This window comes from Anguilla anguilla, chromosome 8 (genome assembly GCF_013347855.1).
Source record: "Anguilla anguilla isolate fAngAng1 chromosome 8, fAngAng1.pri, whole genome shotgun sequence".
NCBI classification, from domain to species: domain Eukaryota; kingdom Metazoa; phylum Chordata; class Actinopteri; order Anguilliformes; family Anguillidae; genus Anguilla; species Anguilla anguilla.
The window spans coordinates 1,201,171-1,227,016 of NC_049208.1; the positions used below are offsets into that span (position 1 = coordinate 1,201,171).

At 42.2% G+C, this 25,846-nt stretch overlaps 3 protein-coding genes across 3 annotated transcripts in view; all 3 read left to right on the forward strand.

Moving 5' to 3' along the window:
• Positions 1 to 25,846, forward strand: part of LOC118232837 (galactose-binding lectin l-1-like) — a 36,722-nt gene continuing 10,876 nt past the window's right edge. Inside the window, exons 1-4 of the mRNA XM_035427997.1 lie at positions 1 to 138; positions 537 to 616; positions 711 to 882; positions 1,712 to 2,088. Of these exons, the coding sequence (XP_035283888.1) occupies positions 133 to 138; positions 537 to 616; positions 711 to 882; positions 1,712 to 1,855 (402 nt within the window). The 5' untranslated portion in view covers positions 1 to 132 and the 3' untranslated portion in view covers positions 1,856 to 2,088. Of the gene's footprint in view, positions 139 to 536; positions 617 to 710; positions 883 to 1,711 lie in introns of the transcript that reaches the window.
• LOC118232840 (galactose-binding lectin l-1-like) lies at positions 6,822 to 7,996 on the forward strand. Its single transcript, XM_035428001.1, has 3 exons — positions 6,822 to 6,944; positions 7,062 to 7,233; positions 7,612 to 7,996. Exons 1-3 carry the CDS (start codon positions 6,901 to 6,903, stop codon positions 7,756 to 7,758), a joined length of 363 nt encoding a protein of 120 aa, XP_035283892.1. The 5' UTR covers positions 6,822 to 6,900; the 3' UTR covers positions 7,759 to 7,996.
• LOC118232838 (galactose-binding lectin l-1-like) lies at positions 14,696 to 16,982 on the forward strand. The gene is made up of 4 exons (XM_035427999.1): positions 14,696 to 14,800; positions 15,192 to 15,271; positions 15,618 to 15,789; positions 16,645 to 16,982. The coding sequence occupies exons 1-4, from the start codon at positions 14,795 to 14,797 to the stop codon at positions 16,789 to 16,791; spliced, it is 405 nt and encodes a 134-aa protein (XP_035283890.1). The 5' UTR covers positions 14,696 to 14,794; the 3' UTR covers positions 16,792 to 16,982.

Consider the following 25,846-nt stretch of genomic DNA (forward strand, 5'->3'; position numbering starts at 1 on the left):
TGACGCAGATTCCTAAGCCCAACCCCCCAATGGCCTCAGAAGTGCATAAATACGTGAATCACGCCTTACATTTTACACTGCATTGAATTCAGAGCCACACACCAGTGAAGAATCAGCAGCTGAACCGCCAAGATGAGCGTAAGTGTGGAGGATTTGGGGTTTTTCTAAAAGCTGAAAAATAGACACTGCAAATGCTGCAGCTGATGAGTAATTAGTTTGGTTTCAGTAAATCCAAGTTTATCTTATCAGTGAAATAATCTTAATGTGACATAAAGGAAGATGATACTTGCACAGTAGATGCAGTTAAGAGAGAGGTAATTCTGTTGTTCAGTAGTTATTTAATCAAGAAACCCTGTGTCTCAGTGTGTTGCTAGCCCCAGCTCTGTCTAACATGCAGGAGATTCCTTACACAGTTCTGCCTCCCTGCTGATTAAACTGTGGGATGGTTTCTAATGTCTACTGTCCAAGACAAGTGAAAAAGTCCGTATGTGGAATGCAGATACATTTACATGTTAAAAGTTTTCTGTTTTAAACAGGATGTCGAGTTGAAAAACATATCCTTCAAGCCAGGAATGGAACTGAAGGTCACAGGAATCCCCAAACCCGATGTTGGTCGGTGAGTCATTGGTGCCAACTGTTAATGCTTTTGCTAAATCACTTGCCATCTTCATCCATGATCATCCATCCATGTGTGTTTCTTTCTCTCCCAGTTTCATGATCAAAGTGGGTCACTCCAGAGAAAACATTGCACTGCACTTTGAACCACGCTTCAACCATTCTGGTGAACAACACGTCATCGTTCTGAACTCCAGGAAGGATGAGCACTGGCATGAAGAAGTGCGAGACTACCACTTCCCTTTCCGGCAGGGGCAGGAGTTTGAGGTGAGGCCTCGGACAGGGAGACACTGAGTTGGACGTGCCGAAAGGAGACTTTGTCCAGTCCTCTGTACCCGTATTCAACTGATCAGCCTGCAATTTGGTATCAGCATCACCCCCCCCCCCCCATATCTTAGATTGTTATAACAAATTACTCCACCCCCGGTTGGTGATCTAAGCTATTTTAATGTGTGCAGAGTTCTTCAATGTCTTATTCATAAGACATTGCATGTAAGAGACATGGACCCTTTAAGGGGGGAGGGCAGAAATAATGTACCCTCACTGCAGAGCTTCATAAGAAACATTCCAGCCAGGGGGTGACATAGCTCAGGAGGTAAGACCGATTGTCTGGCAGTCGGAGGGTTGCCAGTTCACACCCCGCCCAGGGCATGTCGAAGTGTCCTTGAGCAAGACACCTAACCCCTAACTGCTCTGGCGAATGAGAGGCATCAATTGTAAAGCGCTTTGGATAAAAGCGCTATATAAATGCAGTCCATTTACCATTTACCACAAATTATTCAGTGTTAAATCATTCAACTCATATACTACTTAATCTCTTACTACATTATGTTCTTTATTCAAAACTAATTATGTAAAATAAGTCCTTACAGCTATGGAAATAAACATACATACAATAAATTTAAATCAAGAGCTGCATCATATAGATTTAGATATTTATACTTAGATCACTCATGGGCTTATTTAATTGTTTTATACTGCAGTTGTAGTGAGTTCTGTGTGACCTGGACTGTTTCTTCTTTGGTAACTTAACTCTCCTGCTACTCTCCCCAGCCTCATTTTAACTGTTACTATGATCTCTCCCTCTCTCTTCCAGGTGACTATTATCTTCGCCGATGACAAATTTTACATTAATCAACATAATGGCCATGTGGTGCAGTTCCCCAACCGTCTGGGTGACAAACAATATGATTACATTTTGATTGAACAAGCCACAGTCAGTGGCATAGATATCAAATAATCAGGAGGTGCTAGCCAGCCCCTTTCTGGCTCCCGATTGGCTGATCTGCTTCTGTTTCCTGCTTCCTTCCTACAGCTGTGCTATGACTGCACTTTGTCCCTCCCAGACATCAGTGCCTTTAATCTTGTGCTTCTCTGCAACATTTAACTGACCCCCTCTGGCGTCTGTCCAAACTCACTGAGCATGAGAATCATTCCAGCTTCAATAATAAATCTCTGACATGAGCAAATCTACTCATGGTGTGTGGCTGTTCATTGGGGGAAGGGGGTCCAGTTCTTACTAGAGATCTTGTGTATGAACATACTTTAAGGGTCACAAATCTACCCTTCAGTCAACTTGATAAACATGTTTTACAATGTATTCCATGCTAGTTAGTGGTGTTTATAATGGCTCTTTAATGCCGATTGTGTTACATACATTTTTCATCAACTCAGCTGGATGTTATCTGAGGACATTCAGGTCAGGCTTCTCCATAAAAGGAGAGATGTTGAAGCACCTGGGGCCTGAACTTTCACCTCACTGAACGTGCAGCTCACAACTGCAATTCCCTAACTAGTGGCCACATGGACATGCACAGAAAAGGAGTAATTTGGCTTATATGATGTGATAATAATTATTTCTTCTTTTTAATTTGGAAAAAAGTTAATGTCCATCTTCTTCTTTTGGCTTAATAACAGTTTAAGAAAGTGGCTCCAAAAGGGGTTAAAGGAAGCCTGGTTGTCCTGTCAGACTCACAGTGGGACGGGTCACCTTGTTCTTGGAGTGAGTTTTCTTCCATTATCTGAGCCACTCAAGAGAAGTCATTTTAGGTTTATCACATATACTCTCTGGAAAATATATTAATTCATAAATAAATAATTCTTTATCTTTCTTTGCTTTGTGGTTGTAGACATCACCACCACTGCTCTTTGCTCTGCTGCATTTCACTAAAAGCACCACTAGATGTCAGCCTTGAGTGAAAATGCACCTCTGAGTTCACAACCTGGGCTGTGGGCTTTTGTTGTCACCCGTTTTGTTTCATGAAGAAAACAGTCCTAACGAAGAGCTGCCTCATTTTTTACATTACATTACATTTATTTGGCAGACGCTTTTGTCCAAAGCGACGTACAAATGTGAATTTCATCGTCATAGACAACTACTAAACACAGGTTCAGTAAGATACCATACTTATTTTGTACAGCTATTTCTAGCCAAGAACACAGTTTAGTTTACACAGTGAACACTATTCAGACCTAACCTCTGCAAAGCCAACTAGGCAGAAGAATAAGCTACAGTATTAGGACAAATACAAATTACCAAAAAGTGCTGGGATGGGGTAACATGTAACAAGTGTCATGAAAGGGGGGGGGGGGGGGGGGGGGGGGTGTTTAGAGTGAAATATACAGCGTGGTGGTGGTTAGTCTAGGTATAGTCTGAAGAGAGGAGTCTTCAGGCCACGGCGGAAGATGGGTAGTGAGGGGGAGGTTCGGAGAGGGACGGGGAGTTCGTTCCACCACTGGGGAGCTAGGGTGGAGAAGCTCTGTGATCCCTTTGGGCGGGTGGGACGGGTTACAAGGCGCCCTGCTGCCGCAGAGCGGAGTGGTCGAGCAGGCACATAGAATCGAGTCATGTCCTGCAAGTAGATGGGGGCTGTCCTGTTGGCTGCAGTGTAGGCAAGGGTCAGGGCTTTGAACCGGATCCTGGCAGCGACCGGTAGCCAGTGGAGTGACTGCAGCAGAGGAGTGACGTGGGAGAATTTGGGAAGGTTGTAGATGAGTCCCATCTAAAGTTCTCCAATCTATCTCCAGCGAGCTCCTTCCCTATCTGTCTTCCATTATTAATTCCTCTCTCTCCTCTGGTCATGTTCCCTCTGTTTTTAAGACGGCTCGTGTTACCCCACTACTCAAAAAACCCACCTTAGACCCCTCCGATGTAGCAAATTATCGACCCGTATCCCTTCTACCCTTTCTGTCCAAAACCCTCGAATGAGCAGTTCTTAAACAATTAACCTCTTTTCTCCATCAGAACAACCTGCTAGACCCTCTCCAGTCTGGCTTCCGATCTGGGCACTCAACAGAGACTGCACTCCTAGCTGTGACGGAGGCACTTGCCACTGCAAGAGCCTCACGCCTTTCCTCTGTCCTGATCCTTCTTGACCTGTCTGCAGCTTTTGACACGGTCAACCATAAAATACTCCTCTCCACCTTGGCTGGGATGGGAATTGCCGGGACTGCCCTGTCTTGGTTCGCTTCCTATCTTGCAGATAGGACCTACCAGGTCACCTGGAAGGGGTCTGCCTCTGCTTCTCATCCACTTGTTACGGGAGTGCCGCAGGGATCTGTACTGGGTCCTCTGCTGTTCTCCTTATACACCAGATCTCTTGGTTCAGTCATTAATTCACATGGTTTTTCCTATCATTGTTATGCAGATGACACACAACTCTTCTTTTCTTTCCCCCCCTCGGCCACACTGGTCAATGATAAGATCTCTTCCTGCCTGGCTGACATCTCCACCTGGATGGCCAGCCACCATCTGAAGCTCAACCTCAACAAAACTGAGCTGCTCTTCTTCCCGCACAAGACCTCCTTGCTTCGTGAACTCTCAATCACGGTTGATGGCACCACAGTGACTGCCTCTCACTCTGCCAAGAGCTTGGGGGTGGTCCTGGATGACCAACTGGACCTCAAGGAGCACATCAAGGCAACATCAAGGTCCTGCAGATTCCTCCTATACAACATCAGGAGGATTCGACCATACCTGACGACGCACTCCACCCAGCTGCTCGTCCAGGCTACGGTGACCTCTCGCCTTGATTACTGCAACTCTCTCCTTGCAAACCTGCCAGCTTGTGCCATACAGCCACTACAGATGATCCAGAATGCCGCTGCCCGGCTCATCTACAACCTCCCCAAATTCTCCCACGTCACTCCTCTGCTGCGATCACTTCACTGGCTACCGGTCGCTGCCAGGATCCGATTCAAAGCCCTGACCCTTGCCTACACTGCCGCCAACAGGACAGCCCCCATCTACTTGCAGGACATGACTCAATTCTATGTGCCTGCTCGACCACTCCGCTCTGCAGCAGCAGGGCGTCTTGTAACCCCTCCCACCCGCCCAAAGGGATCACAGAGCTTCTCCACCCTAGCTCCCCAGTGGTGGAACGAACTCCCCGTCCCTCTCCGAACCTCCCCCTCACTATCCATCTTCCGCCGTGGCCTGAAGACTCATCTCTTCAGACTATACCTAGAATAACCACCACCATGCTGTGTATATATATTAAAAAAAAAAAAAAAAAAAAAAAATACCCTTTTTTCCTTGTCACTTGTTACATGTTGCCCCATCCCTGCACTTCTTGGTAAATTGTATTTGTCCTAATACTCTAGCTTAATCTTCTGCCTAGTTTGGCTTTGCAGATGTTAGACCAGGATAGTGTTCATTGTTCTCAGCTAGAAATAGCTGTACAAAATAAGTAATTGTACCTTACTGAACCCGTGTTCAGCAGTTGTCTACGATCATGAAAATGCACTTCTTGTACGTCGCTTTGGATAAAAGCGTCTGCCAAATGAATGTAATGTAATGTAATGAGTCGGGCAGCGGCATTTTTAATCAGTCAGAAACAGGACCAGAGATACAGTTGGCAGAAAATCAAATGGCTTCGCTATGTCAAAGAGGATCCCAAAGTGATTTGGTTTAAATACGAACTTTCTGACCCAGGATTTAGAATGCTTGAAGTTGCAAAGCAGGAGACCAGAGGGTCCCATGCAATTGAGCCAAAGAAGATGCACACAAGTCCTCCTGGGGGTCAGTGTCGAGAAAAAGAAAGACTTACTCATGCTTTGCACAAATGGGAGTATCCTTCACTCATGTGTGGACTTCTACAAGTCTTTGCAAGTCAGTCAGTCAGAGTAAGCTAGTATCTCATGAAAGAAATCCACGTAAAGACTTACATGATCCGTATGAAATATATTGTTATTGTTTTATTGTTATATATTTCACATCCCCAATGTTCTGTATTTTTAATTGTTAATCGGTTGTTTGGCCAGGATTAATGTTTCAGCTAAATTAATTACTGTTAATTCATTAATATAATATAGTGAGTATGTGTGTACTGTACATGTACAGATGTGTGTGTGTGTGTGTGTGTGTGTTTGTGTAGTTGCTGTGTTTCCCTCTCTTGCTGCAGCTCTAATGTGAAGTAGGTAGGAGGGAGCCAGATCCAGAGGACTGCTTGGCAGTTTATTCGTGTCCCATGAATTGATCAAAGAAACTGTTGCTGTTTTCCAAAATGCATTAAAAACATTTATGGATACAGAGATAAACATACCTTTATTACATACACATTATAGTGTAAACATCATTTTGTATTATCACAATAAATTACTGTTTTTTATAAACTCATTAATGTATGGCCTTGTTCATTGTTTTATCACATATGCCGGTTTTTTATATTTTATATGAGAAAACATGTTGGTTCCAAAAAGGCGTATGTGACTTTTTTCCACATTTAATAAAAAATATATTTAAAAAATCTTCAATAAATTTCATACTGTTGTTCATTAAGTGTATTTTCATCCAAATATGTATGCAGTTTTAATGTGGAAGATGAATCTTAATGAACACAGTCAGGACAAAGTATGGTCATTTTTTGTTTTGGCTCTCCTGTAAAGTTTGTCAAATGTCACTTACGCCTCTCTGGTTCTAAGCCCTCGATTTACAAAATAGATGCAGTTAAGAGAGAGGTTATTCAGTTAATTGTTTGATAGTTAATCAGTCGCTGAGTCCCTGTGTCTCAGTGTGTTGCTAGCCCCAGCTCTGTCTGACATGCAGGAGATTCCTTACACAGTTCTTCCTCCCTGCTGATTAAACTATGGGATTGTTGACTTTCTTGCCTTGTCTTATTGCCTAAAAGGATGAAAGAGTCAGTGTGGAATGCACATAAATTTGCACGTCTTCACAGCACATAATCACAAGAAAAATGTGTTATGTTTTGACCATGAATTTTCCTAAATTTTTCCTCCTGTTTTAAACAGGATGCAGAGCTGAAAAACATATGCTTCAAGCCAGGAATGGAACTGAAGGTCACAGGAGTCCCCAAACCCAATGCTGCTGGGTGAGCCATTTACACCTCTGTCTCTATTAGCACTATTCATGCTCTTTCTAAATGTCTACCATCTTCATCCTTGATCATCCATCATGCATCCCTTGTGTGTCTCTCTTCCTCTCCCAGTTTCGCAATCAATGTGTGCGGCTCAAAAGATAACATTGCACTGCACTTTAACCCGCGCTTCAACTGTGGCGCTGACCAACGAGTCATCGTCCTGAACACCAGGAAGGATGGGCACTGGCAAGAAGAAGTGAAAGAGAGAAACTTCCCTTTCCAGCAGGGGAAGGAGTTTGAGGTGAGGCTTCAGACAGGTAGACACCGAGTTAGAGGTGCTGAAAGGAGACTTTGTCCAGTCCTCTGTACCTGTGTTCAACCGATCAGCCTGCAATTTGGTGTCAGAATCATAGGGGGGCACTGAGGGGTAATGCACCTTGCAATCACCCCTGGTTGGTAATTTAAAAAATTTTGATGTGTACATTACATATTGAGTTATTCCATATTGCATTCATGTGATGTAAATAACACTTACAAAGTCAAGTGAATAGGCCCGCAGTTGTACTGTCTTCTAAGTGAACTGGACTGTGTTAACTTTCTTCTTTGGTAACTTAACTCTCCTGCTTCTCTCCCCAGCCCCCTTTTAACTGTTCCTATGATCTCTCCTTCTCTCTTCCAGGTGACCATTATCTTCGCTGATGACAAATTTTACATAAATCTACATGATGGCCATGTGTTGCTGTTCCCCAACCGTCTGGCTGGCAAACAATATGATTGTATTTTGATTGATGGAGAAGTCACAATCAATGGAATATATGTGAAATAAATCAGGAGATTAGCCAGCCCCTTTCTGGCTCCTGATTTGCTGATCTGCTTCTGCTTCTGCTTCCTGCTTCCTTCCTACAGCTGTGCTATGACCGCACTTTTTCTCTCCCAGACATCAGCGCTTTTAATCTTGTGCTTCTCTGCAACATTTAACAGACCCCCTCTGGCGTCTGTCCAAACTCACTGAGTGTGAGAATCATTCCAGCTTCAATAATAAATCTCTGTCATGAGCAAATTTACTCATGCGTATGGCTGTTCTTTTAGGGGGGGGGGGGGGGGTTCTTACTACAGATCGTGTGCATCAACACACTTTAAGGGTTACTGTAGCATTAGGTCCAGTGGAACAGATTGGTCTCAGCCCCGCTGGCTGGTGGAGAGAGCACATGCACCTGGGCTGCGTTAACCAATCAGCCCAAGTGCTTAAAAGTGTGTTCCTCTCTACAGTTTGGGGTCGCGACTGGGAGTACACACTGAGAGAGCATGTTTCACTTCACAAGTTTTCCCTTCTTCAAAAAAGCTATTGGATCTGGTCAGCTGAAAAGCTCAGTTTTGTTTTGTCTTTGTAATTGTTTTTATTGTTGTTTTAGTTTATTGATTTCGCTCAGAACCCGTGAGGGGGAAGGGTGAAGGTGTTTATGAAATTTTGTGTTGGTATGGGAGCGCTCTCTCTCCCTCTCTCCAAGAGGCAAACGACGGTGCAACCCCAGAACTGCCGTATCTCGCTCACAGGGGTGAAACATCGGCATGTGACTGTCTCAAATTCACCCTTCAGTCAGAACAGGATAAACATGTTTTACAGTATTTTCTAGGCTAGTTAATGGTGTTAATTCTGGATCTTTAATACCGATTATATTTCACACATTCTTCAATAACTCAGCTGGATGTTATCTGAGGACATTCAGGTCAGGTTTTTCCATAAAAGGAGTGATGTTGAGGGACCTGGAACCTGAACTTTCACCTCACTGAACGTGCAGCTCACTGAACGTGAACCTCACTGAACGAGAACCTCACTGAACGTGCAGCTCACAGCTGCAATTCAGTAACCAGTGGCCACACGGACATGCACAGAATCAGAATGATTTGGTTTATATGATGTGATGAAGAGTCATATAGAAAACGACGACTGCTCTGGGGCTGAAATTAAGTGACCTGCCGAGTATCAGCTGCATACACTGCTACTGACCCACAAAGAACGATGGACTGGACCCAGAGGGCCAGGATGGGAATGACAGCTGATCAAACTGGGGGGCCGGGGGCTGGGGGGTTGGGGGCTGGTGGGCTGGGGACTGGGGGGCTGGGGGGGCTGGGGGGGCTGGGGGGCTGGAGGCTGGCCTGCTGAGTATCAGCTGCACGCACGTTCCCTGATACTGACCCACAAAGAATTATGGTCTGGTCCCAGAGGGCCAGGATGGGAATGACAGCTGATCAAACTGGGGGGGGCTGGGGACTGGGGGGCTGGGGGGCTGGGAACTGGGGGGTGGGGGCTGGGGACTGGGGGGCTGGGGGGCTTGGGGGCTGGGGGGGCTGGGGGGGCTGGGGGTTGGGGGGTTGGGGGGCTGGGGGGCAGGTGGGCTGGGGGCTCAGTCCAGGGAACTGTTGGAAATCATGACTGGCAGCTTTGCCACTGTGGCTCTATCACAGTCATGTTGCATGTGCTGGATTTTGTCTTTGCTTACATGTGTCAACTGAAATGTTAATGGTTAGCAAGGAATCCATCAATATTCACTCTCCAAAAATGAGATCTGTGTCAGTGGAACTTCATTCATTTTGCCTCTAATGAACTTTGTCCTTCATCCAGGTGAGATTAATTTCAGAGAAGCCTGTTTTACAATGCATTATTTTAGTAAAAAAGCAAAGTATTCACCTTGTCGTAGACTTCATCTTGCACCGCAGTCACTGCTTAAGATAGCAAGTGGTTTCAGAAGTGGTTAAAGGAAGTCTGGTTGTCCTGTCAGATGAAGAAAACAGTCCTAATGAAGAGCTGCCTCATTTTTTATTTCAATCATTTTATGGAATCATCACTATCATTATTCTGGCTGTGTTTTTAACCAGGCTCCCATTCTGTAGTTAAAAGCAGTGGCCAAAGAGGCCAAAAAGGTGTACACATAAATACAGAGGTATTCATACAGAGTCTACCTGTATCTGCTGTTCTTCAGGAGGGATACAGCACCATTCTTCCATGAGAGACTCTGTTCAAGAATCTCCTATAAATGCTAAGTCCTCCCGCTCATGCTGGACCTGTCCTTCACCCTGCTGGACCTCTCCTTCACACTGCTGAACCTCTCCTTCACACTGCTGAACCTGTCCTTCACCCTGCTGGACCTGTCCATCACCCTGCTGGACCTGTCCTTCACCCTGCTGGACCTGTCCATCACCCTGCTGGGCCTGTCCATCACCCTGCTGGACCTGTCCTTCACCCTGCTGAACCTGTCCTTCACCCTGCTGGACCTGTCCTTCACCCTGCTGAATCTGTCCTTTACCCTGCTGGACCTGTCCATCACCCTGGATGGCTCCACAGTGTCACCCTCTTCATTTGTCAGGATTCTCAGAGTGGCACTGGACACCAGACTGTCCCTCTCTGAGAACATCATGGCAGTTCAGACCTCTTCAGACTGCACCATAGCTCCCCTGACCTCCTTTAGATAACCTTTTTCTCTCTCGTTATTTATTTTCTTTTCTTTCTTTCTTTTGAGTAATGCTACAGTTTTAGCTGTATAATCATAGTATTTCTGTCGCACTTTGTTCAGTAACAATATACAGCTCTGGAAAAAATTAAGAGACCACTGCAAAATGATCAGTTTCTCTGGTTTTACTATTTATAGGTATGTGTTTCAGTAAAATGAACATTTTTGTTTTATTCTATAAACTACTGACAACATGGCTCCCAAATTCCAAATAAAAATATTGTCATTTAGAGCATTTATTTTCAGAAAATGACAACTGGTCTATTTTGGACCTTGGAGCTGTACAGACTCTGTTCTAATTAAGCCGTAGCTGCTCTTGCACACATACCAGGACCACGCTTCTGAGACTGGGGATCCCCTGCAACAGAGAGAGAGAGAGAGAGAGAGAGAGAGAGAGGGAGAGAGAGGGAGAGAGAGAGAGAGAGAGAGAGAGAGAGGGAGAGAGAGGGAGAGAGAGGGAGAGAGAGAGAGAGAGAGAGAGAGGGAGAGAGAGGGAGAGAGAGAGAGAGAGAGAGAGAGAGAGCCCGAGTTCGCCGCAGCTGAAAGCGAAACTGTGTAAGTTAATTTTATTTTGTCTTTGTTGTTTTAGTTTGTTGTTTTTGCCTAGATACCGTGAGGGTGACGGGTGAAGGTTTTTTCGTTTTTATCGATTGCTCTCTCTCTTGTGACCGAAATAAAATGCGGAATTTCCACATCTCCCCGTGTCCAGCTCTCTGAGAGAGAGAATAAAACTTGGCAAAAAAAGAACTGATTTCTTCACAAAGGGGTGTGGGGTGAGGCAGGGCTGCAGTTTGAGTCCAACATTGCTCAATATCTGCATCATTGAGTTAGCTGTGTTACTGGAACAATCTTCAGCTCCAGGCCTCACCCTAAACAGCACGGAAGTTAAATTCTTGCTCTATGCAGATGACCTGGTCCTGCTGTCACCCACTGAGCAAGGATTACAGCAGAACCTGGATCTGTTGGAGCAATATTGTCAGAACTGGGCACTGACAGTAAATTTGAAAAAGACAAAGATTATGATCTTCCAAAAAAAGCCCAGATCTCAGGAAAGCAGATACCTCTTTACTCTAGGAAACACAGCTCTAGAACACACACTAAGCGTTGATTACCTAGGACTAAAAATCAGTGTGTCAGGGAGCTTTGGCCTAGCAGTGAATGCATTAAAAGAAAAAGCCCACAGGGCTTTTTATGCGATTAAAAGGAGATTATTCCATAAAATAAACATTCCCGTTTTGAATTTGGTTAAAAATCTTTGACTGTGTCATCCAGCCTATCATGCTATATGGGGTCCACTCAGTCAGCAAGACTACACCAAGCGGGAGAAACATCCAGCTGAAACCCTGCATGCAGAATTCTGTAAAAACATACTAAACGTACATAGAAATGCCCCAACAATGCATGCAGGTCTGAATTAGGCAGATTTCCGACTCTCATTCAAATTCAAAAAAGGGCATTAAATTTTATTGAACATCTAAAAATGAGTCCAACAAACTCCTTACAATTCTTGGCACTCCAAACCCAGCTCAGCCCAAGAAAGTATCCCCTCAGTCAGCTGGTTCTGAACCTCTCTAGACTAACATTAACACATACTAATGCAAACCAGCTTCAGATCAGCACTGCTTCACAACAGCCCATTAGAGTCAAACAAATTATAAAACACATCAAAAACTCCTATCTGGACATTTGGAACAAAGAATCACAATCCCAAAATAAACTGAATTGTTATCGGGCCCTAAATAGAAAATACACACAGGCAGAGTATCTCTTCTCTGTCAGAGTTACAAAGCAGAGACAGACCCTGACCAAGTACAGGCTCAGTGACCACACGCTTGCAATTGAAATAGGGCAGTGGTTCCCAAACTTTTTACAGTCCCGTACCCCCTCAGACATTTAGCCTACTGCTGCATACCTGTAGCTTCAGGGACAGCGCACTACATATATATACACAAACACAGTATAGACAGTATTTCTGTGATGCATATAAGATTTAGCCTTTAAACCCCTCTGACATATCAAGCATTTTATTTGCACATCAGAACACACACACATTGTGAATGACTCACCACAGATTAATGAGAAGGGTGTGCTTGACATGACGCACATAACTCCGCACTATTGGGCTGTATATAAGAGAGTTTTAGTCTTAAATCGTCTTCCACACACAGCCTGTGTCTGTATTTTGTTTTCATGCTAGTGAGGGCCGAAAACCCACTCTTGCATAGGTACGTTGTTGCAAAGGGCATTAACGTCTTAACAGCGCGACCTGCCAATGCAGGATACTCTGAGCGCAACGCTATCCAGAAATCTGGCAGTAGCTTTTGATTAAACTCAATTCTCAAAGCCCCACTCGTAGAAATTTCAATTAGGCTCTCTTGTTCAGAAGTTGGTAAGCTGCGAGGAGTAGCAGAGAATGGACAACGAATCCAGTTACCCGTGTCATCCGTCTTGGGGAAGTACTTGCATAATTGCACAGCCAGCTCAGTGAGGTGCGTCTTTATATCGCATTTCACACTGTCCGTGAGCTTGAGTTGGTTTACACTCAAAAAAATCATGCAACAATGAGAAAACATCTGTGTTGTCCTCATTAATGCAGCAAGACCATAACTCCAACCTCTTAATCATGGCCTCAATTTTGTCCCGCACATTGAATATGGATGTGGAGAGGTCCTGCAATCCAAGATTCAGTTCATTCAGCCGAGAAAAAACATCACCCAGATAGGCCAGTTGTGTGAGCCACTCGTCGTTATGCAAGCAACCAGACAAGTGAAAATTACAGACCTGCCAACCTTGGGAAAATATTCTACCATTTCTTCTTCCAGAGAAAACATTGCGCTGCACTTTAACCCGCGCTTCGACTATCTTGGTGAACATCAAGTCATCGTCCTGGACTCCTGTAAGGATGGGGGCTGGCAAAACCCAGTGATAGAAAAAGACTTCCCTTTCCAGTGGGGGAAGGAGTTTGAGGTGAGGCCTCGGACAGGGAGACACTGAGTTGGACGTGCTGAAAGGAGACTTTGTCCAGTCCTCTAAGTTAAAAAAGAAAGAACTAGGGGCGTCCATGTCTTTTATGTTTGTGACCCGGGCTCTCACTAATGCTCCCTTTACTCTTTCTTGCAACAAGGTACTCAACTCCTGTCGTTTCTGTTGCAAAAGGTCCCTCCTACCAGAATTATCTTCCTCAATCAAGCAACTCTCCATATTCTTAATGTCCTGTTCAAGGCCCTGCACTGCTCCTTTAATAATTGCTGTAGAATGTGATGTGTATTGTTGACAAAAAATTCTAATTTGAGCTTTCCCCACCTCCCACCATAGACCTAGTGAAACAAATTCCCCTTTTCTTCTTCTCCAGCACTCCCAAAGAAATTCAAATTTTTCACAAAAGGCCCTATCTTGTAGTAGCTTGTTGTTAAAATGCCAATATGATGTAGCCTTCACAGTCTGGGACAGACAGATATCCACTGTTACAAGATGATGGTCAGTAAAAGTAACAGGGTAGATAAAACTCTTAAATAGTCTTGAAATAAAATTTTGAGAGATATAGATCCTATCAAGCCTGGCTGCACTAACTCTACCATCAGCTATCCTCACCCAGGTATATTGCCTTGTGGTAGGGTGCTTAAGTCTCCATGCATCAGCTAGATCAAACCATGTGACCAGGCTAGAGAGGCAGGAGGACGACTGTAAATGAGGCTCCTCGCTGGTCCTGTCCACAGTAAAATCTATAGTGCAGTTCCAGTGCCCTCCTATGATAATGCACTCATTCTGACTGCACTGTGAGGGTGAGGGCGAATGTTTTTTTGTTTGTTTTTTCCAATTGCTCTCTCTCCCTTGTGACCAAAATAAAACGCCGGAGAAATCTGGAATTTCTGCATCTCCCCTTGACCAGCTCTTCTGTCCCTTCCAGGGTAGTCACGGCATGTGACACTGTTCTCTGGGGAAGGGGGGTCCAGTTCTTACTACAGATCTTGAGCATGAACATACTTTAAGGATCACAAATTCACCCTCCAGTCAACTTGATGAACATGTTTTACAATATATTCTATGCTAGTTAGTGGTGTTTATAGTGGCTCTTTAATGCCGATTACATTTCACACATTTTTCATCAACTCAGCTGGATGTTATCTGAGGACAGAGAGAGAGAGACCCCGAGCATGCCACAGCTGAAAGCGAAACTGTATAAGTTACTTTCATTTTGTATTTGTTGCTATTTTGACCCAGATTCCTAACCCCCCCCCCCCCCCCCCAATCGCCCCAGAAGCGTATAAATACAGGAATCACGCCTTACATTTTACACACTGTATTGAATTCAGAGCCACACCCCAGTGAAGAATCAGCAACTAAACCACCAAGATGAGCGTAAGTGTGGAGCATTTTGGATTTTTCTAAAAGCTGAAAAATAGACACTGTAAATGCTGCAACAGATGAGTAATTAGTTTGATTTCAGTAAATCCAAGTCAAATCTTATCAGTGAAATAATCTTAATGTGACATAAAGAAAGAGGATACTTGCACAGTAGATGCAGTTAAGTAGTTAGCAGTTAAGTCTGTTGTTTAGTAGTTATTTAATCAAGAAACCTTGTGTCCCTGTGTCTAGCTATCCCCAGCTCTGTCTGACATGCAGGAGATTCATCACACAGTTCTGCCTCCCTGCGGATTAAACTGTGATATTGTTGACTTTCTAATGTCTTATTGCCTAAGAGAAGTGAAAAAGATACATTTACATTTTTCAATTTTCCTGTTTTAAACAGAATGAGGAGTTGAAAATTGTGCCCTTCAAGGCAGGAATGCAACTGCAGGTCAGAGGAGTCCCCAAACACGGGTGCGATCGGTGAGTCATTTACACCTATGTCCTTATTAGCACTATTCACGCTCTTGCTGAATCTCTTCCGTCTTCATCCATTACATTACATTACAGGCATTTAGCAGACACTCTTATCCAGAGCGACTTACACAACTTTTTACATAGCACTTTACATTGTATCCATTTATACAGCTGGATATATACTGAAGCAGTGCAGGTTAAGTACCTTGCTCAAGGGTACAACGGCAGTGTCCTTACCCGGGAATCGAACCTGCGACCTTTCGGTTACAAGCCCAGTTCCTTACCGACTGTGCCACACTCCGTCCTCCATCCATGATCATCCATCCCTTGTGTGTCTCTCTTTCTCACCCAGTTTCTCGATCAATGTGGGCCATTCCAAAGATAACGTTGCGCTGCACTTTGACGTACGCTTCAGCTATGCCGGTGACCAACGAGTAATCGTCCTGAACACCAGGAAGGATGGGCAGTGGCAAAACGGAGTGAAAGACTGGAACTTCCCTTTCGATTGGGGGCAGCAGTTTAAGGTGAGGCCTCGGACAGGGAGACATTGAGTTTAAGGCGCTGATAGGAGACGTTGTCTAGTCCTCTGTACCTGTGTTCAATCGATAAGCCTGCAATTTGGTATCAGCATCATAGGGGGGCACTGCTCCCCCCCCCCCCCCCCCCCACCCCCCATATCTTAGATTGTTATAAGATATTCCGCCAGCCCCGGTTGGTGATCTAAACTATTTTAATATGTACAGAGTTCTTCAATGTCTTGTTCATACATTATTTAAATATTAATGTAAATAACATTTGCAAAGGTAAGGGAATAGGCCTCCAAATCTTAAATACCCACCCGTCTGAAATACCATGGTGCCCACCCTGCTGCAACTGCTAAAGTAAAAGCACTTGCATAATACGATGTGATGAGACACTTCACCCAGAAATCGTTAGCCTCCATTCTCAGGAAAACTGCCCTTCACAACCCTGCATGTTAGAGATATAGACCCTTGAAGGGGGGAGGGCAGAAATAATGTACCCACATAGCAGAGCTTCATGAGAAATATTCCAGTCAAATTATTCAGTGTTAAATCATTCAACTCATATACTACTTAATCTCTTACTACATTATGATCTTTATTCAAGACCAATTATGTAAAATAAGTCCTTACAGCTATGGAAATAAACATACATACAATAAATTAAAATCAAGAGCTGCGGCATATAGATTTAGATATTTATACTTAGATCACTCATGGGCTTATTTAATTGTTTTTCACTGCAGCTGTAGTGAGTTCTGTGTGACCTGGACTGTTTCTTCTTTGGTAACTTAACTCTCCTGCTTCTCTCCCCAGCCTCATTTTAACTTTCCTATGATCTCTCCTTCTCTCTTCCAGGTGACCATTACCTTGGCTTATGACAGATTTAGTATTAATATACACAATGGCGATGTGTTGGAGTTCCCCAACCGTCTGGGTGACAAACAATATGATTCCATATGGTTCTATGGAGACGTCTTACTCAATGGCCTATCTATGGCATAAAAACCAAACAGGAGGTGCTAGCCAGCCCCTTTCTGGCTCCCGATTGGCTGATCTGTTTCTGCATCCTCCCAGACATCAGTGCCTTTAATCCTCTGCAACATTTAACTGACCCCCTCTGGCGTCTGTCCAAACTCACTGAGTATGAGAATCAGTACAGCTTCAATAATAAATCTCTGTCATGAGCAAATCTACTCATGGTGTGTGGCTGTTCATTGGGGGAAGGGGGTCCAGTTCTTACTACAGATCTTGTGTATGAACAGGCTTTTATGACGTCAGAACTTGATAAACATGTTTTACAGTATTTTCTAGACTAGTGAGTGGTGTTTATTCTGGCTCTTTAATACCGATTACATTTCACACATTTTTCATCAACTCAGCTGGATGTTATCTGAGGACATTCAGGTCAGGTTTCTCCATAAAAGGAGAGATGTTGAAGCACCTGGGGCCTGAACTTTCACCTCACTGAACGTGCACCTCACAGCCGCAATTCCATAACCAGTGGCCACACGGACACGCAGAGAAAAAGAATAATTTGGCTTATATGATGTGATAATTATTTCTTCTTTTTAATTTGGAAAAAAGTAAATGTCCATCTTCATCTTTTGGCTTAATAACCGTTTAAGAAAGTGGCTCCAAAAGTGGTTAAAGGAAGCCTGGTTGTCCTGTCAGACTCACAGTGGGTCATCTTGCTCTTGGAGTGAGTGCTTTCAGTATCTGAGCCACTCAAGAAAAGTCATTCTGTGTTTATCAAACATACTCAGATTGGACTCTTTCCTTATCTGCGAATTATGTTTCTAACTTCCACATTTATATGTTTAAAAAAACGAGATCACACGCACAAAAATATTAGAGCCAATGAGAAGACAGAGAGCAACAGAGAACCAATGGGAAGACAGAGAGGCTCTTTGCCGAGACTGAACCACTGCTTTGTCGTTGTAGACATAACCACCGCTGCGCTTTGCTCTGCTGCATTTCACTAAAAGCACCACTAGATGTCAGGCTTGACTCACAATCATTCGGTGATGAGCACCTCTGGGTTCACAACCTGGATTCTGGGCTTTTGTTGTCACCCTTTTTGTTTGCTGAAGAAAAAAGTCCTAACGAAGCTGCATAATTTTTTATTTCAATCATTTCATGGAGTCATCACTATCATTATTCTGGCTTTGTTTTTAACCAGGCTCCCATTATAGTTAAAAGCAGTGGCCAAAAAGGTTGAAGCACAAATATACATACAGTCCCCTCCAAAAGTATTGGAACAGCAAGGTCAGTTCCTTTGTTTTTGCTATACACTGAAGACAATTGAGTGCGAGGTCAAAAGATGTACATGAGATGACAGATCCGAATTTCAGCTTTTATTTCCTGGTATTTTTGTGTTATGAAAGATAAACTAACATGAAGACCAGAGAGCTGTCTTTGGGAGAAAAGCAAGCTTAGAAAAGAGGGGAAATCGATCAGAGCCATTGCACAAGCATTGGGGATAGCTTGTACGACAACCTGGAATGTCCTGAAAAAGAAAGAAACCGCTGGCGTTCTGAGCAACAGATCGAACAGGTCGACCAAGGAAAACAACAGCAGTTGATGACAGAAACATTGTGAAAGCTGTGAAGAAAAACCTCAAAACATCAGTCAGTGACATCACAAACAATCTCCACAGGACAGGGGTGAAGGTATCTCAATCAACCGTTCGAAGAAGACTTAGAGAGCAGCAATATAGAGGCTATACCACAAGATGCAAACCACTCATCAGTAGTAAGAATCGGAAGACGAGATTACAATTTGCAAAAAGTACAGAGATGAGCCACAAAAGTTCTGGAACAAAGTTTTATGGACTGATGAGACCAAGATTAACCTCTACCAAAGTGATGGAAAGGCCAAAGTGTGGAGAAAGAAGGGATCTGATCATGATCCAAAACATATAAGTTAATCTGTGAAGCAAGGTGGAGGAAGTGTCATGGCTTGGGCTTGCATGGCTGCTTCTGGAGTGGGCTCACTAATCTTTATTGATGATGTAACTCATGATGGTAGCAGCAGGATGAATTCAGAAGTCTACAAAAACATTCTGTCTGCCAACTTACGGAGAAATGCGTCCAAACTAATTGGGAGGAACTTCATCATGCCAATGACCCAAAACACACTGCCAACAGAACAAAGGATTTAATTAGGGAGAAAAAGTGGAAGGTTTTAGACTGGCCAAGTCAATCACCAGACCTTAACCCAATTGAGCATGCATTTCACCTCCTGAAGAGGAGATTGAAGGGGAAAACCCCCCAAAACAAACAACAACTGAAAGAGGCTGCAGTAAAAGCCTGGAAAAGCATCACAAAAGAAGAATGCAACAGTTCGGTGATGTCAATGGGTCACAGGCTTGATGCGGTTATTGCAAGCAAGAGATATGCTACCAAATATTAAGTGTCATTTGCTTTCATTTACTTAAATACTCTCTGTTCCAATACTTTTGCTCACCTAAAAATTGGGTGGTCTGATACCAATGGTGCTATGTTCTAAGTAGTTTAACTAGGTGTAAGGTGTAAATACCAGGAAATAAAAGCTGAAATTCTGAACTCTTGTCTCATGTTCATCTTTTTATCTCAACCCCAAATGTATTCAGTGTATTGCAAAAACAAAGGAACTGGCCTTGCTGTTCCAATACTTTTGGAGGGGACTGTAGATCTCATTTAAACATTGGGGTGGGTCAAACACACAGGAAATTAACTTTCGGATTTTTTTTGGGGGGGAGGGGGGGGTACTAATAGTACCACCCAGTGTAACATGATAATATTGAGGGGGACCATGTGATGTTTTCCCAAAGTTGGGGGGTTTGTGTGTCCCCTGTCTGACTCGGGATCTACGTTCATGAATTAGGGTACATATGATCCTGAAAGAATAAAACTCCACTGCACTTTTATTGCTGAGTGTATTACATTATAGGGATGTATAGGGATGGTTAGACACATGAAAAGTTTAATGTTTAGGTTTGTCAAGTAAATTGCTTACTTATTGTCAGCAATGCAGTATGCAGGTAATTTAGGCAGCTGCTCACCTGATTTTCTCCACCCCTCTGGTCTCCCCACCTGACTGCCCAGTGAGGTCTTTCCTGGGGGTAGGTTTGGTGTTGCCCTGGAGTCCCAGCTCCAGGGAGTCCATGGGGCCCTTTGTTGGCTGCTGGTCTGGGTGAGCGTGTGGCCAGGAACTGGCCTGTCATTTTTCAGTCAGGTCTCCAGCATGTTTGCAGTTTGTGGCATTTCTGAGTTAGAAAACAAAGACAAACATGTGAGGTAATAATTCCTCATAAAAACAATAATTAAATTGGCTACAAAAAGATTTAAGTTAATATTTGAACAGGTTGTTGTGTTGTAATACTGTTAGAGTATGCCTGAATTAGTAGGCAGGAACAGGAAACAATCAGTATTCTTTATTCTGCAGAAGGCAAGTTCACACAAAAAGATCTATGTTCAAAGTTTCACAAAGGAACTTTGAACAGGGACTTTCCCTCTGAGCATTTATACAATATTCAGCAACTGTGTTTTTACCTTCAGCTTGACAAATCATAATTTGTCACGTTCACTGTTCTTCCTGATAAGGTTAATAAGGTTAGATTGACTGCTTTAGAGAGAGAGAGGAAGTCTTTATATTTATGTTTGGTTAAATATCTATATTTTTTACCAAGATTTGTGTGATTACATTTTTTAGATTTAGATTAAATGTTAAAACTTTGTTTCTATAAGATCTAAGATTTAAGACATAAGCTAAATATTTGGAACAGAAAATTAACATAAACAAATATTTATTTTTGGGCAAATATTTACATTGTTCACCAAGACTTGGGATTTTTTTTTAAATGAAGTTAAATGTTCAATCTAAGATCTATTTTATTTAAATCAACCTTCAGGGAACCAGGAACACCCAGATGAAACACAAAGTTACCGAACAACACAGATGACGAAGAAGTTACAAGCATCAAATGGGAAACGAAACAATAGTATAACAGAACTAAAAAACAAAGCAGAGGTGGACAGCAGGATCATACATGAATTACACGTTTAAAATCAAGAAATGAAATTTATCTGTCAATTTTCAGATTTATTTTACAGATTGTTCCAACTATAAAATGCAAAATATCTGAAGCCCAGTTTTCGGAATTGAGTAGAGGGACATGAGACTTTAAAGAGTAGCACATCCTTAGAGTAGAGCTGATAATTATGTGAGTTCTAATTCAGAGACAGCTGAGGTCAGAAGGAAGTTTTTTTAAATTGTTTTATCAATGAATACATACCAATGAATTAATCGGCGCAGATGTAGGTACAACCAAGATCAATCATATGAGAGACGATTATGGAATAAGGATTTAGCACCTGACATGAAGTGCAAAGCAGTATGGTAAACCATATCCAGTGCATGTAAAGTAGAAATATTAATCTGGAACGGAAGATTTAAGATATAAATATTTTATCAAACATTTTTGGTAAAATTAATAATAAGTTAAATGTCAATCTTGGTTTTAATAAAAAGCTAAATATTTAATTTAGAACCTGAGATTTAAGCATTAAACATTTAATTTTAACCCCCGGTTTGTGATTTTAAAAATAAATATATTAATTAAATCTTAAATTTTAGTTTTGAATGGACTGGACTTAATGAGTTCATGGCTATGAATAACTGTTACATAATGAGTATTGTACCTTATCGGACCTGTGTCTTGTAGTTGTTCTAATGACCTTCATTTTGCACTTATTATACGTCGCTTTAGATAAAATTGTCTGCAAAATAAATGTAATGTAATAGACTCCTGTAACAAAGGGATGAGGTGCAGAGACATACCCCATCCAGGTGACCTGGTAGGACCTATCTGCAAGATAGGAAGTGAACCAAGAGAGGGCAGTCCCAGAAATGTCCACCACATGGGATTCTTCTGCAATTGTCACTACAGTTGTGTCTTAGCAGCGTTAACGGACCATTAGGTATAACCCTAATTACTATGTCATACTCCCTTTTCCATACACATAAATATTATATTTGTCTAGCAACTCAATGCGATAATAAAAAATACTGTCATTATTGAGAATTGAGAAACCAGACAATACGGGCTAAAAGTATTAGGCCACTTGTTGTTTTTTGTTTTTTAAACCATAGGTAGAGAAGAATTAATTTAATATATATGTATACCTACAATAACACAAAAAGATCAGTTTTACTTGAAAATAATCCTACACATGGCTTTCCTAAAAATTCCTACTTTGGCTTTAATTGCAATTAAACAAATTATTGGAAGTCTATCCAATCATTTTTCAAATTAGTAATGGGAGGGATTTGGAGGGTTAGTTAAATTGACTGAAATTCTATCTACCTTAAGCTTTTTGAAACCATACGTAGCCTAATACCATTGGCCTGCAGCGTAAGTAAAATAGTGCTCTGCACCTCCACCCAAAGTGGATACAATGTAAAAATGAGAAAGTTGTATTAGGTGATCTGGACGCCAGCCCTAACAAAGCACACCTCCTTAAGTTGCTAACAGCAGACTCTGGTGTGCCAAATGAGGGTGGAAATGAAAATCTACAGGATGGTAGATCTCCAGGAACAGGATTGGGCAGCCCTGTCCTGGGTGGTCCAATGCATGCTGGGATAGGCTCCAGCACCTGCCACAACCCTGACCAGGAATAAGTGGGTATCAATAATGGCTGTACACTGAAAAAAAAAAAGTCGCACAGTCAACCCCAGATCATAAACACTACCTCCAGAGGCTTGTATAGTGGGCACTGTCCCAAAAAATCCAAACGGCGACTTTTTTTTTTGGCCAAGCAGTGTATGTAGTGTGTTTTCTGCACACGTCAAAGTTAGATAATTTCATTCATCTGAATCTAATTTATTAATACAAAGCATTAATGGCTTAACTAGTTAAATTGTAAAAAAATATATAAAATGAATGCTTTACTATTTTTACCACAAAAGCACCATTTGCATTTCACATACAATCCCAAATGAGTGCATGGCATGGGTTAAGCGTATCTTACAATGCAATAATACCACAAATATTTCATCATGCCTTACATTTCCAGTGAGACCATAACTGGCGTGATTTCTAATTTATTTATAAGTGAAGTATTCTTGGAAATTGTGACTTCCCAAACAGATGAGCCATTACTGGCCACACCTTTATCTCCAGAAAGAATATAAGGCCAGGTGCAGAGAGAAGGGCATCCAGAACACCTTTGATCTTCAGCTCTACACCAGCCTGAGACCTCCACCTGTGACCACACCCAGCCACCTACCTGAGCAGGTGAGATCAAGTGCAGACAAGCCTGTCTTACAGCGTGTCCTTTTAATTAAAGTTTTCACCGAGTGGTAGAAAAATATTGCTTTCTTTGCCATGAATTTTGTGTACATGAAGTGTGAATTCAACAACTGTGTATGTGAAACAACATGGTAAGTCTCAAAGTTTTAATAAATGATGCGACTTAAGAAATATAGATTTAACAAATATGAAAATATCAATTTGACACATTTAGTGTGTTATAGCTTTCTACACAGTATATGTTTGCATATTGAATCCCTGAAAGAGGACAGTCAGTAGAGGAAACCGAGACAGGTGCAATAAGAGCAGCACCATACAGGAATTACCTAAGGGAATAAACTTGGCTTTTATTTTGAAACCAGGGATAAACAAATTGGAAAAGCAAAGAGGAAAATAAAGGTGAAAAATTACACAACTGAGCCTAGCAACATGTGAAACAGTCCCATCTCTTCAGGTGAGCTCAATGAAGACATTTCAGCACCGGTTAGGATAGCCAGACAGGGGCAGAGCCAGCAGTGGGAAATATACTGTACTGTAATTGAAATATGTCTCACTATCTCCCTGTCTCTCACACACACACAGACATCCATTCCCTTTCTATATTTATTCATGTGTATGTATTTGTGTGTGTGTATATGTGCAAATATGTATTGCATGTTAGTGTATGTGTATATGTGTTTGTAGTTATCTCTCTCTCTCTCTCTCTCTCTCTCTCTCTCAGCAGCAGAGATGGGGAACATGCATGTGTCCAATGAGACGGCAAGGCCCCTGCGCGTCTACTACAGCAAAGACCCGATCGGAGTCGCTGCCTTGACTATGAAACACTCCTCCGGGGGCTTGATGTTCAAAGACGACGCTCATGTCAAATTTGTGCAGATCCCTCCCAAAAGTTACGTCAGCTGTTCCTCAAATCAGCCAATGTATGTCATTGTGTATTATGAGGACTCTGTGCAGATGACAGACAGCGCCTATATTGACTCGGACCACTCTGTTGTCTTCAGTGATGCAGGGAAATGCAGGCTCTCAAATGCCGGTCAAATTTCAGTGGATTAGCCTCAAAGACACAGCCAGTGTTACCATGCTGTACCACACTGTGCAAAAGCTGAAGATCTTTCAGTGACTGAAAGACTTCCACTTTATATCACAGCAGACATGATTGGTATTTGGTGGATGGTGTTCAAATATCTGTAAACCTTTCATCTTTTTTTGTTCTGCTGCTTAATAAACTGAAGCAATCACAAAACCGTCTTGTCCTTCTCATGTTCATTTCACAGTCCTGACCTGCCTTCAGTAAGGAAATCTGGAGAAAACTCTGTTCATTCGTAAAAAGCTATTGCAGCATTTCAAATTAAAAGTGGTATTTTTTGACAACAAAGTTGATTTAATCAAGAATGATGTGATAACGATAAGAATAAATATGCCAAACATTGTTTATAAATGTTATATTAATTATGTTTCATCATTCTGTATAAAATATTTTTAAAGACATTTTTTAATTGTTTCACAAAAAGAACCAAAGGAAAGAAATGCTATGACAGGAAGCCTAAGTTAAAGAGAGTTCACATACTTTTTTTTTATCCAATCAGCAGCAAAGTTTTCATACTTCCCACCACGGGAGGATTAGGTATTGGCTGGGAAACCATTGTGTCTTATTTATGTTTCTACTTTTTATTTAAGAAAAAAGTAGATGTCCACCATCTTGTGCCTTAGTAACAGCTTAAGAAAGCAGGTGGTTGCGTGAAATAATTAAATGAATCCTGTTCTCTCATCAGACTCAGAGTGGGGTATCTTGCCCTTGGAGTGAATGCTTTCTGTATCTGAGCCACCCAACTGAAGTCATTCTGGGTTTATCACACATACTCTCTGGAAAGTACAGTACTGTGGAAAAGTCTTAAGCACCCTAGATTTTTAAATACAATATATAGCATATATTTGGTCTTAGATGTTTATTTTTTGTTTTCTGCATTAGTGTGTCAGTAGAAAAGAGCAAATTTGAGATTTCCAAACATGAATTTTCAAAAAAATGAAATTATACAGATACATGTTTGTATTTTGTTAAAGTAATATTTTAAGTAATAGACTACTTTTCAGATAAAAACTTGATCAAGGATCTCTGGGATTACCTGGAGAGCCAGAAGCCAGCGAAACAGACAACATCTGCAGAAGAACTGTGGCAAGATCTCCGAAAATGCTTGGAACAACCTACCAGCCGATTTTCTTATAAAACTGCCAGACAGTGTACCTAAGAGAATTGATGTAGTTTTAAAGGCGAAGGGTCGTCACACCAAACATTGAGTTTATTTAGTTTTGAACTATTTACTGCTCTTGATATAGTTTTTTCGATATTTATAACCTTTCAGTTCATTATTTTTGAAAGCATCTTAGCTGTACAGCATTTTTTTCACAGGTGCCTAAGACTTTTGCACAGTACTGTATATTCATTTATAAATGAATATTACTATGAATTATGTTTGTAATTTGCACATGTATGTGTTTAAAATGCATAATTTATGAAGCACACAGACATTAGGGCCAATGAGAAGACAGGGAGTGACAGAGGGCCAATGAGAAGACAGATGGGCTCTTTGCCGAGATTGGTCCGTTCAGAGCCGTCAATAGCAACTCTTTCTGTCTACGGCTCTGGGTCCGTTGCTGTGTGGTTGTAGACATCACCGCCACTGCTCTTTGCTCTGCTGCATTTCACTAAAAGCACCACTAGATGTCAGCCTTGACTCATCATTACTCAGTGCTGCTCACCTCTGGGTT